The sequence below is a fragment of the Daphnia pulicaria genome, chromosome 2 (assembly GCF_021234035.1).
Source record: "Daphnia pulicaria isolate SC F1-1A chromosome 2, SC_F0-13Bv2, whole genome shotgun sequence".
NCBI classification, from domain to species: Eukaryota; Metazoa; Arthropoda; class Branchiopoda; order Diplostraca; family Daphniidae; genus Daphnia; species Daphnia pulicaria.
The window spans coordinates 11,186,623-11,200,057 of NC_060914.1; the positions used below are offsets into that span (position 1 = coordinate 11,186,623).

The window sequence follows — 13,435 nt, forward strand, 5'->3', positions numbered from 1 at the left end:
TTTTCCTACACTTTATTGCAGTAAGTTAATATTATCGTGATTGAATTAATATTGTTTGATTTTTTGTTTTTTTTCGAACACGTGTACCTACCCCGAGGCCATGACATTAATTCTTTGTTGATTTGCATATTTATAAACAGGAGGTCGTTCACTGGTCTTTTCTGAAAGTGGACCAAATTTTTTCTGCAGCAACAACAACTACGTCGTACCTTGAAGATTTTATTATTTGATACTTTCCACGTCCGCGTGATGTGAATATTTCTGTAATTATTATCTTGTCAAATCCCGCTCATTTGCATACACAATTAATTGACTAATAAAATGATTTATTCCAAAACACGTGATTATTTCAACGAATGCGCTCATCAGTTGACACACTGCGGGATTACAATTAAAATACAATAATAATCATGCAAAATAAAAAGCTGAATTAAAAAAAAAAATAAAAATTAATTTACATGACATTTAATTTTTATTTAATTATTTTTTTTTAAAACATCCAGTCGGTAGAAATGAAAAAAAAGGACGGACATTGACTTTATTTTTTGGGTCCTGTCACACACACAAACTTCAACCGTCGTATCAAACGCGATTAAAGTCCAACACAATTTGAAATAAAAACACATGTCCGGAGGGGGGTCAATAGGGCGTGGTTAAAGTAAATATTGAATTTCGTTTGGCGAAAAAAAAAAACACAAAATTTACATGTTAAGAAAAATGCCAGAGGCAATACAAATTTCAACGTCTCGGGACGTCGTTGATATCGGAACAAGTGCACTGGGTGTGATTGACGAATTCCAGCGATTTGAAAAGCGCGCGGTTGGCGGTGGATGTTCCATCTGCGACTGCGACCGGCTGCCTGGGGCGATTGGGGTGAACGAAGAAGACGACAGTGACGACAGACTCGACTAGCGGACCGCATTGTTTACGCCGGTCCAGGCAACATCCGCCGGAAGGATCGCACCGGTGCAGAACCGTCGCTGACGGATGGTACGTCAAAGTGGCATCCACTTCCGGATGATCTTCTGTCAATTTTAAAACTTTAAAACTGGAATTCTAATAGAACCGAAAAATGAATTGAAATTTAGATTTACCGACGTAGAAAACGCGCGGGCGCGGAATTCCGCACATTCCGAGTGTCTGGAGTCGCTGGAAATTTTCGCGGAAGAGTCGGCCGTTACCGACGCCGGTCGATTCCGTCGTCGCCATGACGACCGATGGTATTGGCGACAAAACGGCCAAACCGGTGGCTATCCACAGAAAAACGTCGAAGAAAAATAAACGCCGGTGGTGAAACATTTCATGTGGAATTTTCAAAAAGTATAAACGGAAGCGGTGGATTGTGTGTAGGACTGACTGGAAAACACTTGGCGGCCGGCGCGTGGCTCCCTGACAACTGCTGGACCCGAAGCTGAGCACTGCTGGGCTGCATCAGCCATTCAGCCTTCGTCTAGACGATAACTAGTGCTGCTGCCGAACGAAATAACTTCCAGCCACTTGACGGTACAATTTTTAGTTTTATTTTCGACTGCTGGGGGTGATGCGGAATTTCTCAATTCGGTGATTTATGTCCGATGGCAGCGCGTCTAGGAATTCCGACCTATAAATTAATTCATTTTTTGATAGACTATGTCCTGCGGCCAGCGACTCTTATTTGTTGTTTCCATGCAGAGTTCGTCTGCCCTTGTTTAATAGCCAATTGATACTAGGCCTGGCGAGTTCTATCTAGTGCTACTGTGCATTAGTTATGTGATAACGAGTTCACTGTTAACAACTATATCTCGAAATGCGTATCGAATAACGCCGACTGTCCGTTTGGTTACAGTTTGGGAGAAATCGTGGAAAAATTAGTGGCTCGACAAAATGATGAAATGTTGAAATTTCCCAGTTTGGACCCGGTCAGCGGTCACTGTATAAGATGCGGTAGAAGCGAGGGCCATGTGCTGCGGGTATCGAGTTTCTCAGAATTTGACCTTGGCCATGAATGAATTCTTTGAGAAATTCAATGACAAAGCTGCTCCTTTGTGGCTTATACATTTCTTTCTTGGTGTAAACTAAAACGGGAAAAAGCTTTTTGGGGGAAACTATAATATGTTTGTTCCCTCTTGGCTTCCAAGATCGTCCTGGAGGGTTTTATTATAGTGGCGGTTTTTCGGTCTTAAAGTAATTATTTGTGGATTTCGTGCAATACTTTTAGAGCGGTTTGAATTTAGCGGGGGAATCGATTTTATTGGTATCGATATTTAAGCTTGGCTAATTAGAATATTAGTGTCGTCTGCTATAGTCTTTGTTTCACAGTTTTGAAAAAGAGACAAAGCTCAAGTATTAAGATTTAAGATTAATAAAGAAAACAGAAGGTTCTCTTTTTTCTGGAAACGTACGTGGCTGAACGAAAAATAGCACAACAAATAAAATTAGAAAAATGTGGGCTCGTCGTCGTGTGAATTCTGTTGCCGCTGCTCTCCATGCTGATGCTCTCCACTCCATGCTGTTTGGCGGGTAAAAATAACTAAGAACACAAATGCAATGGTTATGAGAGCTTAAGAGTTAAACCTGTTCCAAATGTGTGAAATGTTGGTTTTTGAATAGCATGTTATAGCCCTCTGTCGATGCATGGCAGTTATTTGTTTGCACTGTAACATTCTTCTTTGTGCAAATTTGAGGTTTGAGCCAGCCATCGTAACAACAAGATTTGCAAGTTTGCATTGTGCTTATTGACCTGTCACCAACAATCTCAGTACTGTCAAAGCAAGGATAATGATTTGTGTAATTGGGTTACTTTTATTCCTAGCTGCGACCTGCTACTTGCTAGATATTTTATATGATTGCATGTAAATGCAGTGTGTTACATGGAAACCTATAACAATTAAGATTACCTGTTGTCTTATTTTCAACTTGTTTTTGCAAATATTTTTCTAAATCCATTTATTTTTATAATTTAGATAAACAGCATCCCGTTTGGATTGAAGAAACTACCGATGCCGGTCGTCGAGTTACGAGCTCTTCTTCCCCTTTCTATAAATGTCTTCGTGTACACCCATGTGAGTGTGGGTGTATTCACGAGGACCCCCTTTTTCCTATCCTGCCTGGACCCTGGTGAATTCAACTTCTCTGCTGATGGATGGAGCACTTGTGGGTGCCTGGCCGTATTAAGGTAGGCCACAATTTATTTCTATTCTTTTCTTTTTTAAATATTTTGTAGCGTTGATTTCGTGACATACTAAGGAATACTTTCAATAATTCCTGAGCTAGGCTTGTTGACTGGAACTATTTTCTCTTAACGCATATGTAGAATGACTGTAGATCAGGCCCGTTTTTGTACCTTACCAACTTTGTCTGTGAGTGAACAATCAAATTCGAAAACATTTCAACTCTATACTTATTCAAGTAAACAAGTACGAGTAGAGGATGAACTTTTTTGGAGCAACTAGCACTAGCGAATCGTTTATTACATTACTACAACTGAAACAACTACAAAAAATTTTGTTGCCAACCAAAAGTCCTGCTGTAAGTTACTGTATAATGGGATTTAATCACAAACACTATTGGCGATGCTGAGAAAGCTAGTTCATTTGAAATTTCATGGAATATCTAGCGTCTAACGTTGCGTTCAGCTATCGAAGCGATTTGCTCGACGAGGAAGGCCAAGAAAGAGATGCTTAATCCGACCAAAAGAACGACAAAGGCGCCAGTCAAATTTTTAAGGGAAATAGGCAAGTGTTCGGTTTCTTTTTTCTTATCTCCTTTTTTCACGTTGGCCATACACTTGCGTGGCATTGGTCGGAACCACGATTCCCAGTGGTCAATCAGTCCAGTTTGCTGAAGGTCCAAAAGCCTTGAGTTGAATTGAATAGCATATCAGCATTAATGACGAGTCAAATGACACAATTTTATTCTTTTTTATTATGTACCCTCTGTTAATCGTTTCGGTGTAAGGACTGCGTTTCTGAAGCGCAAAAGTCACGGGTAAACTCAAGAAACAATCGCCTGCCAGTTGTAATCCACACTTGCCCGTCTTTTCAAAATTATCTTTGATGATGCCCAGTTGGTAGGATCTCGCCTGCAGTTTAACAAAAAAGAAAACAGGTGGACAAATATTTTTTGGAAATAAATAAAATAAGAAAAGTTGTTTTCCCTACTTCGGCAAAGGTGTTTCTCGAACCCGGCGTGATCAAACTGAGACACTGCGATATCAAATAACATCGTGAATTGGGGAACATTTCGACGTTTTTTCGTAGTTTCGTAAATACTCCCGTCGCATTGGGATCCTTTTTTCGTTTAATCAGTATGTCAAATCGTAATCAATTCAATTTGGGGAGAGGCAAACTTAAAACAGTATTATCTTCTTACCATAACAAAAGCATTCAGAGCTGCACCATATCGGAAAAGTAGATTGATATCGGTACTTTCAGCGACGCCGTGCATGGAATCGATGAGCGGATGATTGACAGGTGCCATGACGTAGGTGAACAATGTGGAATTGTAAGCCTGGAGGAAGATGAAGGCGGCCAGGGTCCAAACGCCAGCCACCAGACGAAATGACAAACGTTTCGACGTACAGGAACCCCCTGAATGTTATTAGACAAGAGTGATGGCGTCACTGTCCTTGATAACGACCTAAATTAATTCAAAGTTCAAACCTTGTGATAGTAACATGCCAAAGACGTAGAGGTTTTGATTTCCGGTTTGATTTTTTACACTAGGAGGATGACGCTCTGATTGGCTCCCCGTCATGTTTTTACGGTCGTGATTTCTTGCAGAATCGATTTTAGGCAGCAATCGATATTGCAACACATTCAAGATGGTGATTACGACAATCACGGAAATCAACATTCCCAACCAGACCTAGACAAAAGAATAATTTCTAAATTAATTGCAGTGAGGTGAGAATGGAATAGATTTCGTTCATTAACCGGCCATTGGAAAGGTTTGACGACGGCGTTGATATTAACCGTGTCGTCCTGGACGACAAAGAGAAGGTCGTAACAATCGAACAACCAAGGCGCAGTCAAATCTGCACGTTTCACTCGCTCGAATGTCGGTGCCACACCTGCCATTAAAAAGTCGCATTTCTGCATAAGCGTTGAATTGATTAGTTTAATACTGGACACAATTAAAAATTTAACAACCACAGCACTCAACATCTTCCAACAAATAACTAAACAGTCCTTGTTGCTTTCCCTGCGGCTCTAATATGTCCTCGGTGACTCTGACCATCTCGTAACTGAAATTGTAGATGCAATCATAATTTTTTTTTTAATTTCATTAATTAATTAATTAATTAATTTACGTGAAATTCAATCGTTCTTTCAAATAATCGAGGATGACGCCACTCTTGACCGGCCCCGTCAATCCTTTGGGGTTTCCAGACCAGCGAGGCTACATGGGAAATAGTAAAGCAAAATCATTTAAAAATCAAAAGTTAATTCTCTTGACGTCCAAAATTACCCAGATGACGCGGAGGTGTTGGCCATTAAGCGGATTATACTGTGACGACAGCACGAAGAAACGGCTCCAAATCGAATAGAAAATGACGAAAATGCGGAACGTGAAAGTGTTTGACATTTGGACGTTTTGGGATTCGTCTGATTGGGTTTTCAGCAAAGATGGAACAGGATTATATACTCGACGACCTCCTATTACATGTATTGCACATACCAGTTGATGCTGGTGTAATAGTAGAGCCCCACATTATCCCCTGCATGTGTGGCGCAGATATTCAAACAGCTGAAAGAAGTTTTCACGTTTGCATATAAATCCGTTCATTAAAGCAGGCTACGTCTCTGATAGAATTTCGCTTTTCACGGCTTTTCACTCCTTTGTTGATTTCCTGGTGATGTAATATGAATAAAGAATTGATATAGCTCGTTGGTTGATGCTGGTCAGGCAAATGGCAATATTCGGGAATAACATGCATGTTCAGAGATATGTAATTCCGCAGTTATTTTGTAGGGAAACGCACAGTCACGTCGCTTTTGTATGTTAGACCTGCGACTCAACAGCACAGCGCTGCTCTCTATAGTTCTCGTCATCAAAGGATATGGATAGTCTCGTTTTCTTCCGGTCAATGGACACTTTTTTCTTTAACAGCAAAGCATTGTAACTCAACATCAGACATTTCACTATGGACTGTTGTATATTGATTGTACTACTACGTTGTATATGGTTGATGTAGGTTAGAAACGGAATAACTTAACATCAACTCAACACAGATCCTAAATCAATTATTGACTGATGCGCATTAGGAATTGATGTTACGTCGGTATAGTGGTAAACTTCGTCATTTGCCCACACAGGATAATGAAATTTTTACCTAAAATTCACCTGTTAATTAACAATTAAGGTTTACCCGCTGTTTTATAATTTCCAACTTTTCCTAAATTACTCGTTTCTGAAAATTTATGCAAATTTGTCGTAATCCCCTTTTTTTTTTTTAAATTTTTATTTAGATAAACAGCATCCCATTTGGATTGGAGAAACTACCGATGCCGGCCGGGTTACGTAACTCTTCTTCCCCTGTTATTTACATGTCCTAGTGTACCCACCCATATGTGTGTGTGTGGGTGGATTCACCGAGGACACCCTTTTTTCCTATTCCGCCTGGTGGATTCAATTTATGGATGGAGCACTTGGCCCGGCCTTATTTCCCTGCCTTAAAGGTAGGACCCAATTTGTTTGACTATTTATTTGGCCTTATTTATTATATTATTCCTGAGTTAGGCTGTTGACTGAACTATTTCCCTTTGCCGTTTGTGTTAACTCAGTTAGAATTCGTTAAATAACTCGTTTGTAAACATACTGCAGATCAGGCTTGTTTTTGTACCTCACTACTTTGTCTGTGGGTGTAAAGAATCAAATTCCAAAATGTTTCAACTTTAAACACTTGAAACAAAGTGCAACTGTAAATGTTTATGACCTGCCGCCACAGCGGCACCACCTCGTTATATTGCGTAAAATAGCCAACACACTTATGGCGGACGGGATGACATTTGATTTTCCCTTTGTCGAATTTCTCACTTGGCAACAGCCGAAAAGGTGAATTTGCGAGTTTCTTCTCTCACCTTGAATTGGGGGTATAAACGCGATAATTTTGACACAAAGTCCAAAAACATTCAAAAAGTGTCGAGTTTTTATTTTTTTAAATTTTTGTACAAAGTTCGTGAGCATCGCTGGCGGCTACAGAGTCCCTCTTCTTACGTGTGCAGACAGGGGAGGAGGGTCATCAATCAGCCGGGACCATATAATACAGCCGACAGTCGCCAACCCTAAAGGAATAGTAATTTATAAAAAAAAAAAGGGTTTGAAACGCATCATGACTTTCTATGATTCCGGGGTGAAGTCTGTGTACCGGACCTTTTATATACACTTTCGCTTTGTTGTTGGATAGGCCTCGGCTAGATTCTATAGGCCGTTTGATCGATGGACAAACGCACAGCCTCGTCTATTTTACACATAGATGGTATTTTTCTTATTTTTTCTTTCTCTTTCTAAACTTGAAATATTTTTGAATGGGAAAAGGAACCCCAGACTGTAGTCATCAGGTTTATTATATTTGTTATTGTGCTGGGCTGGTTGGTATGTTTTTTTGTGAATGGAATAATAGTCGCCCTTTTAAGGTGGAGGATCTAACTGAGATGATTACAGTCAGTGGTGATGTATCATCACGATGTGATTGTTGAAAGATTGTCCACCTTTGACGCTGGCTGTAATACGTCAGTTGGATGGAATGATATGCATAACTCTTAGTATGACCCCGGGAATTTTGAATTTTATTTTTTCTTATTCAGTTTGAATTGATTTGTTCACGGCCCATCAATTTATGCCTCCCAAACTTATGAAAACCCAGTATTGGTGATTATGCAATTTGATTAGACTCTCTAGATATGCAAGAGGCTACTCGTTTGTTTATTAAAGCCCGGGGCTCATTAGATTCACCAATTCTTTCATTAAAAATATGTTAGGAAAAATGGAAATGAACTCGGTGAACTCCCCCATCAAATATATTCCAAAGGGCAATCAGCAAGTCTAAACATGCCAAACCTTTATTAACGGCTATATTTATTCCGCTTGAATAAATTTCAATCGCCATCTATTTACCTCGAGGCTTACATTGTCAACAGTTTTTGTTTTTCTCTCCCCCCTTCAACTATTATCCATCAAAACGGGAAATGTCTTATTCGCCGATCGAATCAAAAGATTTAATCAAGCGAGAGATTGATCGACCTTGGTTGTTAGCTATCAAATTCCAAGATTAATTCTTAAGGTAGTAGTAGTAGCCGGTTAACTGGATTACGCTTCACTGAATCTTACCAAGTGATGGCGGGACATTAAATTTTAACATAAACATAACAGCACAATGAATAGAATCCCTATTGAAATGTTGTTTTTTGTTCGGATAAATAATGGGGGTCTTAAATTGTATTTAGCCCCGGGGTCATTGTGTGTTAGGCACCGCTACTCCCGTGTTTAATTAAACAAGCCGTTAGACGAGAGTTTCAATCAATCAAAATCACTTTTTGAAAATCGCCCTCTTTTCCCTTTGATTTAAACCGACTAACTTTGTAGAAAGGATTTAAAAATAATTTTTGATTTGGATTAATTATTATGCGCTACCCGTGTTAGTACAAAATTGATAAAAGGAATTTTTTAAGTTTTTATTATTTCTTAAGTTAGTAGACTCGATGTATTTGGTGATGGCTCCGGTCGGCGGATGACACTCCGGCGGAAGCGGCGGAATTTGCGCTATTGGAATGACCTCCTGCGGCAACATTCGCGACGCTTCCGGCGCTGGAAGCGATGGCGTGATGATGAGATGAATAAGATTGAATCAGCTGATGGTACATGGCCGGATGATAATGCTGGAAAGCCTGGCCGAAAAAATCCGCACTCATCGCCTGATGTTGTTGTTGTTGAAGTTGTTGAGGCCATTTCATCTCGGGAGGTGATCCGCTCGATTCCGTGGGGGCTAATACCGACGACGACTGGTGACGCAACTGGTCGTCGCTTAATGAAATTTCGCCTCTGATCTGCTGCGGTGGCTGATCTTCACTTCCGGCCGGATGACCTTCTTTCCGCTGTTTAGTCCGCCGATTTTGGTACCAGACTTTGATCTGATTAATCATTTAAGAAAATTAAATTTTGAAAATGAATTGACTGCCAGTGGGGTGGAGAATTTAATTTACTTGGGTCTCAGAGAGGCCTAGACGTCTGGCCAGCAAAGTCCTTTGTTCGCCCACCAGGTACGGATGAGAGCAGAAAGTCGTTTCCAGGGCATCCAGCTGCCATTTGGCGAAGGCCGTCCGGCTGCGTTTGGGACGATCCAAATCCAGGGCTTTGGGCAACAACAGAATCTTCTCCAATCCTTTCGAGTCTAAATCACCAAAAAATTACCCGCAAGTTCAACGACATTGAATTTTCAAAAATGAACAAAGTTCGACATTGAAATGAATCTCATCCGTCAAACAATCTGACAGTCTAACAAGCGAAGCTCGTTAACCACCAGCCATTTACTCTAACCTTTAACGACGACTGTCTGAACGTAATCGGGCAATTTGGCGTCTTGACGTCGCTGATGCTGATGTCGATGATGATGGCGGCTCTCCATCACGTTCTTAGCGCATCCGTAAGTATCCATCAAATAATAATTCCGGAATTGAGAGAGAGAGAAAACCACGGATGGAATATTTTTCACTAGAGTATCGATCGGTAGCCGATGGCAGACTGAATCAAATCAAAACGAAATCAACGGGAGATAAACGCGTACAGAGTGTGTAGTGGGGGGGGGGATAGAATAATAACAAATAATGACAAAAGGGAATATTACCCAACACACAATTTTTATTTGTTAAAAAGAAGAAGAAGAATGCTAATAATAAACTAACAAATGGATCGGATGGCTGCAGCTAGCCGGAATATAATAGGGGGGAAAGAATCCATCATCTTTTTACGTCATACAACAATAATAATAATAAGTCTGCATGTTTTTGTGTGTATTGGATAATAATGGTAATCGCATTTGACACATTCTGAATGGAGAATGTCTAGGGGGAATAATATAGAGATTGCGCACAAGTATTGAATTCGCATTTATATAGGGAACAGGAATAAAAAAAGGGGGAGGAATAATAATCAATCGTAAAAGTTGCGGTTGTTCTGGCTGGGCCAAGCAATTGGACACCAAAGTTTGCCGGTCTCGGCCCCACAGTTCGGATATCCGAGACGGACCGTGTGCCGTTTTTTTTTTTTTCTATCCACCGCGATTTTTTTTGGAAACAATTTTTCTTTTATTATAAAAGAATCTGCTGCGGTTTATTTCCCTTTCCTATTATTACAAGGGGAAAACGGTTTTTAGACAGGGCCAATTTTGGGAGCTGAAACTGCCACTTAGTCTGAATGTCATGAAAGCAACCGAGTGGATCAAAGCTTTTTGTGCTAGCTAGTTGTATACTCACAAAGCCCGCGTCGTAGTCTATTCAAATAGATACACAACAGTTAAATAGGCTTATTATTAAACCTTCTTTTACTAAGCGACTCTAACAGACAATTTCAAAACCTAATTGATGCTATAAAAATAGTCAATTTGTCGGAACTTGGAGGCTATTTTAGTTTGATATAACGAGGCCTCATTGTATTGCGCTTAATGTGTCATCATTTTCTCAATCATTTTCAAAATTAGTTTTGAATTTCCCGCGTTTTTTTCAACCATTTCCGGAATGATGTTTTCAGGGCGCGTGCTTCCACTTGAACCACACCCACAGATATACCAATCTTGTCTTCCTCCCTCCACTTTGAACTGATTTGTTTTTCCAAGAATAGACAAGAGGGGAGAGATGAAATGGCAAGATAAATCGTCCGTTGTCTGTAAAAGTCTTGACTGCTTTGTTTTTCTTCTTTTTTTCGACATGTGGGAGAGATTGGAATGGGTGGGCGATCGAGTGTTGTAAGAGGATTGAGAGCAGCCGGAGAATTATTATAAGGGGGTTACACAGTACTACGTCCAAGACTTTGTGATGCTCTTCTTATGTATACGTCTGAAAAAGTTGATGGCAGATTTGGTTCTGTCAGATTTCCTCCCACGGGGCGAAATGTCCAATCATTTTTTCGCTCTAAATCCCAGACGAGTGAGACGACGACAGTTGTGCGGAATATCTGCCGGAAGCTGGAGGCGTTTTTTGAAATGAGATTTGCAATAACCCGCCAAATTCAAAGCAAATTCGAATCAACGCCTACGGTTATTTTACCCCGCAGACATTAACACGTGTCGTTACTACACAGTACAGTATAGTACACACACACGACGACCGTCCATTCATTATTGAACCAACAGCGACATTTGCGTTCGTGAGTTGTTTTCAAACCTGCCAGCGCCATCTGTTGACTCACCCGCACCTGCGGCTCTTTTATGGCGACATGGGCCGGCTCGTTTTGTTTACTTATGCAACAACTTGTGCCCGGTATTATATTTGTCCCCGTATCGTTCAACACACAAATTTTCCCGTCAGTCTCTCTACATGTATAACGACGCCACTTAAACAAACGTTATTACAAACAGCTGGCGGCCGATCGAATCATTTATTTTTTGAATTGCGCAGTCGGTTCGGCGCGCATCCCATCCGGACTGTATCCAACCGGACGGGAGCGCAGTTGAGGTTCAGTCCCGCGTTCGCCGCGACGCCATGGAGAACTTGCCCAGTCAAGTGCTTCCGATTTTATTCCGCATTCAAATCATTTAAAGAAATCATGAAAAATGGATAGCATCGCCAACTGTTCCAATTATTCTGCCCAGTTCGATCCGACTGTGAGCCCAGTGACGCTCAGCCGGGTGGAGACGATCGTTCATTTGATTTGCCTTTCCCAGGGCATCCCCATCAACCTGTTGATTGGCGTCGTGATCGCCCGCAACCGCCGCCTCCACAATCCGCGCAACACTTTCTGGCTGGGCATCATCGTCCTCAATTTGTTGACCATTTTCATGGCCGTCCTCAAACTTTTGGTCGTTCACGTCGACGATCCGGCCCATTTCACCTGTCTGCTCTTCTCCTTCATGACGGGCAAACCCTACACCATTTTACTCTTCATCATGCTCCTGGCCATCTTAGATCGTTACGTTGGTATAAGTGATTTCATTTTTAATTTCATTGGAATTTGTAATAAAAATTTTATGTAACAATTCCGGAAGCTATTACGTACCCGCTGTATCACCGGGAACACGTCACCGTCCGGCTGGTCGTTTTCGTTCAAATCGGAATTTTCATGGCCGTCTTCTTCCTCCTGTAATTATCTGATCAATTCATTCGGTTTAATTCAATTAATTAGAGAATTTTTAAAAATTTCCAGATCGATGCCGTTCATCTTCAACTGGATTCCACTGCGGTGCGGATTCAATTTGATGATGGGCAAGTGGACCATGTTTGTGCGGTCGATCCTGGTGACGCTGTGCATCACCGCCCAGGTGAAAGTCTACCTGGTCACTCGACGATACCTGAGACAGGCGGAAGTCCGTCCGCTGCCCATTCCACTCCAGCAGATGGCCATCACGCCCCCAAACAATGGGGAAGAGTCGCTGCGTCCGGCTTCCGCCACGGCGGAAGAATCTTCCAGCTCCTTGTCGGCGGTGGCCAACACCAACAAGAACGCCCCGTTCTTTGTCCACCGCCGGAATAAAACCGTCAGCAAACTGGAACTGGAGGCCAGTCTGACTCTTCTCGTCGGAGTCTCTACATTGTGCATCATCACCGGTATCATTTTAATTTCATTAATTTCAAATGCGGTGCCAGAATTTATCAATTTAATCCAGCGTTGATTGCAGCGCCCATGTTTATCGTCTGCTTCGCTCTTTCCATCTGTCAACAAGTGGGCGGAGAATGCGCTGGATTGGTCTACATGGTATGTACGTCATAACTCCGTTCGACCGGAATGGAGAAACGGCGGAATTTCAAATATTCATCCGGATGGAAGTTCGATCCGAGCTTTTCATTATTCATTAACTTTTCTTTTTCCATCTGTCGCTAAAGGCTCCGTACGTCAGACAATCGGCCCTGATCCACGCAGTTTACGGGCCGCTCATCTACATGATCCGCAGCCGGGAATTCGCTTCCGCCGTCCGTAAAATGCTGCGGCCCAACTCGGCTCGGCTTGACGACGTCAACTACTTTTGATAAATTACATTGCGCAGCTAAATTATTTGTTGTAAATAATATCCAGATACTTTTGTTTGACATCAAACTGATTAAACTTAAATACATTTATCTAAACTTGTACATACCCAATAAGTTAACTTTGACTTTTCATCTTGTTAAAGTTGTACGGGGACTGCACATAACTCTGAACCAACTTGTCTATACTCTTGGATTATATTTAGAGATAAACTTATCCGACACTTCCAACTTTTTCAATACGATTTGAGGCTGTTGGAATTGTTGTCACATTTTTGGAT

At 41.3% G+C, this 13,435-nt stretch overlaps 4 protein-coding genes and 1 long non-coding RNA gene across 7 annotated transcripts; 1 reads left to right on the plus strand and 4 right to left on the minus strand.

Moving 5' to 3' along the window:
* Positions 1-502: 502 nt before the first annotated feature.
* Positions 503-1,299, minus strand: LOC124326594. Its single transcript, XM_046785505.1, has 2 exons — positions 1,095-1,299; positions 503-1,025 (listed from the first exon to the last, which is right to left on the minus strand). Exons 1-2 carry the CDS (start codon positions 1,297-1,299, stop codon positions 739-741), a joined length of 492 nt encoding a protein of 163 aa, XP_046641461.1. The 3' UTR covers positions 503-738.
* Positions 1,300-2,236: 937 nt separating this feature from the next.
* LOC124326302 (galanin-like G-protein coupled receptor npr-9) lies at positions 2,237-13,259 on the plus strand. 3 transcript variants are annotated; one of them, XM_046785048.1, is made up of 8 exons: positions 2,237-2,499; positions 2,943-3,154; positions 6,450-6,659; positions 11,858-12,110; positions 12,179-12,272; positions 12,337-12,737; positions 12,809-12,885; positions 13,014-13,259. In XM_046785048.1, the coding sequence occupies exons 3-8, from the start codon at positions 6,621-6,623 to the stop codon at positions 13,155-13,157; spliced, it is 1,008 nt and encodes a 335-aa protein (XP_046641004.1). In that variant the 5' UTR covers positions 2,237-2,499; positions 2,943-3,154; positions 6,450-6,620; the 3' UTR covers positions 13,158-13,259. The 3 variants fall into 3 exon arrangements, with proteins under 3 accessions (XP_046641004.1, XP_046641002.1, XP_046641003.1); XM_046785046.1 differs by having other exon boundaries at positions 2,240-2,499; positions 11,592-12,110; XM_046785047.1 differs by lacking the exons at positions 2,237-2,499; positions 2,943-3,154; positions 6,450-6,659 and adding an exon at positions 9,517-9,622 and having other exon boundaries at positions 11,592-12,110.
* Positions 3,262-4,675, minus strand: LOC124326462 (ionotropic receptor 93a-like). Its single transcript, XM_046785307.1, has 5 exons — positions 4,641-4,675; positions 4,351-4,568; positions 4,140-4,268; positions 3,912-4,060; positions 3,262-3,835 (listed from the first exon to the last, which is right to left on the minus strand). The coding sequence occupies exons 1-5, from the start codon at positions 4,654-4,656 to the stop codon at positions 3,592-3,594; spliced, it is 756 nt and encodes a 251-aa protein (XP_046641263.1). The 5' UTR covers positions 4,657-4,675; the 3' UTR covers positions 3,262-3,591.
* Positions 4,739-5,387, minus strand: LOC124326881. The gene is made up of 3 exons (XR_006915928.1): positions 5,291-5,387; positions 4,914-5,224; positions 4,739-4,845 (listed from the first exon to the last, which is right to left on the minus strand). It is a non-coding gene; the product is annotated as an uncharacterized LOC124326881 (long non-coding RNA).
* Positions 8,612-10,034, minus strand: LOC124326473 (homeobox protein abdominal-A homolog). The gene is made up of 3 exons (XM_046785342.1): positions 9,517-10,034; positions 9,183-9,370; positions 8,612-9,110 (listed from the first exon to the last, which is right to left on the minus strand). Exons 1-3 carry the CDS (start codon positions 9,632-9,634, stop codon positions 8,670-8,672), a joined length of 747 nt encoding a protein of 248 aa, XP_046641298.1. The 5' UTR covers positions 9,635-10,034; the 3' UTR covers positions 8,612-8,669.
* Positions 13,260-13,435: the final 176 nt, after the last annotated feature.

What these genes read in the sequence shown, in the direction of transcription:
- LOC124326594 (XM_046785505.1), bottom strand. Translation starts at nt 1,299, where the DNA reads ATGTTTCACCACCGGCGTTTATTTTTCTTCGACGTTTTTCTGTGGATA. An exon ending in CCCGCGCGTTTTCTACGTCG is followed by an intron (nt 1,026 to 1,094) that starts GTAAATCTAAAT and finishes TAAAATTGACAG; the next exon opens with AAGATCATCCGGAAGTGGAT.
- LOC124326462 (XM_046785307.1), bottom strand. An exon ending in CTCTGAATGCTTTTGTTATG is followed by an intron (nt 4,269 to 4,350) that starts GTAAGAAGATAA and finishes AAACGAAAAAAG; the next exon opens with GATCCCAATGCGACGGGAGT. An exon ending in ACCGAAACGATTAACAGAGG is followed by an intron (nt 3,836 to 3,911) that starts GTACATAATAAA and finishes ATTCAACTCAAG; the next exon opens with GCTTTTGGACCTTCAGCAAA.
- LOC124326473 (XM_046785342.1), bottom strand. Translation starts at nt 9,634, where the DNA reads ATGGATACTTACGGATGCGCTAAGAACGTGATGGAGAGCCGCCATCAT. An exon ending in TCAGACAGTCGTCGTTAAAG is followed by an intron (nt 9,371 to 9,516) that starts GTTAGAGTAAAT and finishes TTGGTGATTTAG; the next exon opens with ACTCGAAAGGATTGGAGAAG. An exon ending in TAGGCCTCTCTGAGACCCAA is followed by an intron (nt 9,111 to 9,182) that starts GTAAATTAAATT and finishes ATGATTAATCAG; the next exon opens with ATCAAAGTCTGGTACCAAAA.
- LOC124326302 (XM_046785046.1), top strand. Translation starts at nt 11,747, where the DNA reads ATGGATAGCATCGCCAACTGTTCCAATTATTCTGCCCAGTTCGATCCG. An exon ending in ATGGCCGTCTTCTTCCTCCT is followed by an intron (nt 12,273 to 12,336) that starts GTAATTATCTGA and finishes AAAAATTTCCAG; the next exon opens with ATCGATGCCGTTCATCTTCA. An exon ending in TACATTGTGCATCATCACCG is followed by an intron (nt 12,738 to 12,808) that starts GTATCATTTTAA and finishes CGTTGATTGCAG; the next exon opens with CGCCCATGTTTATCGTCTGC.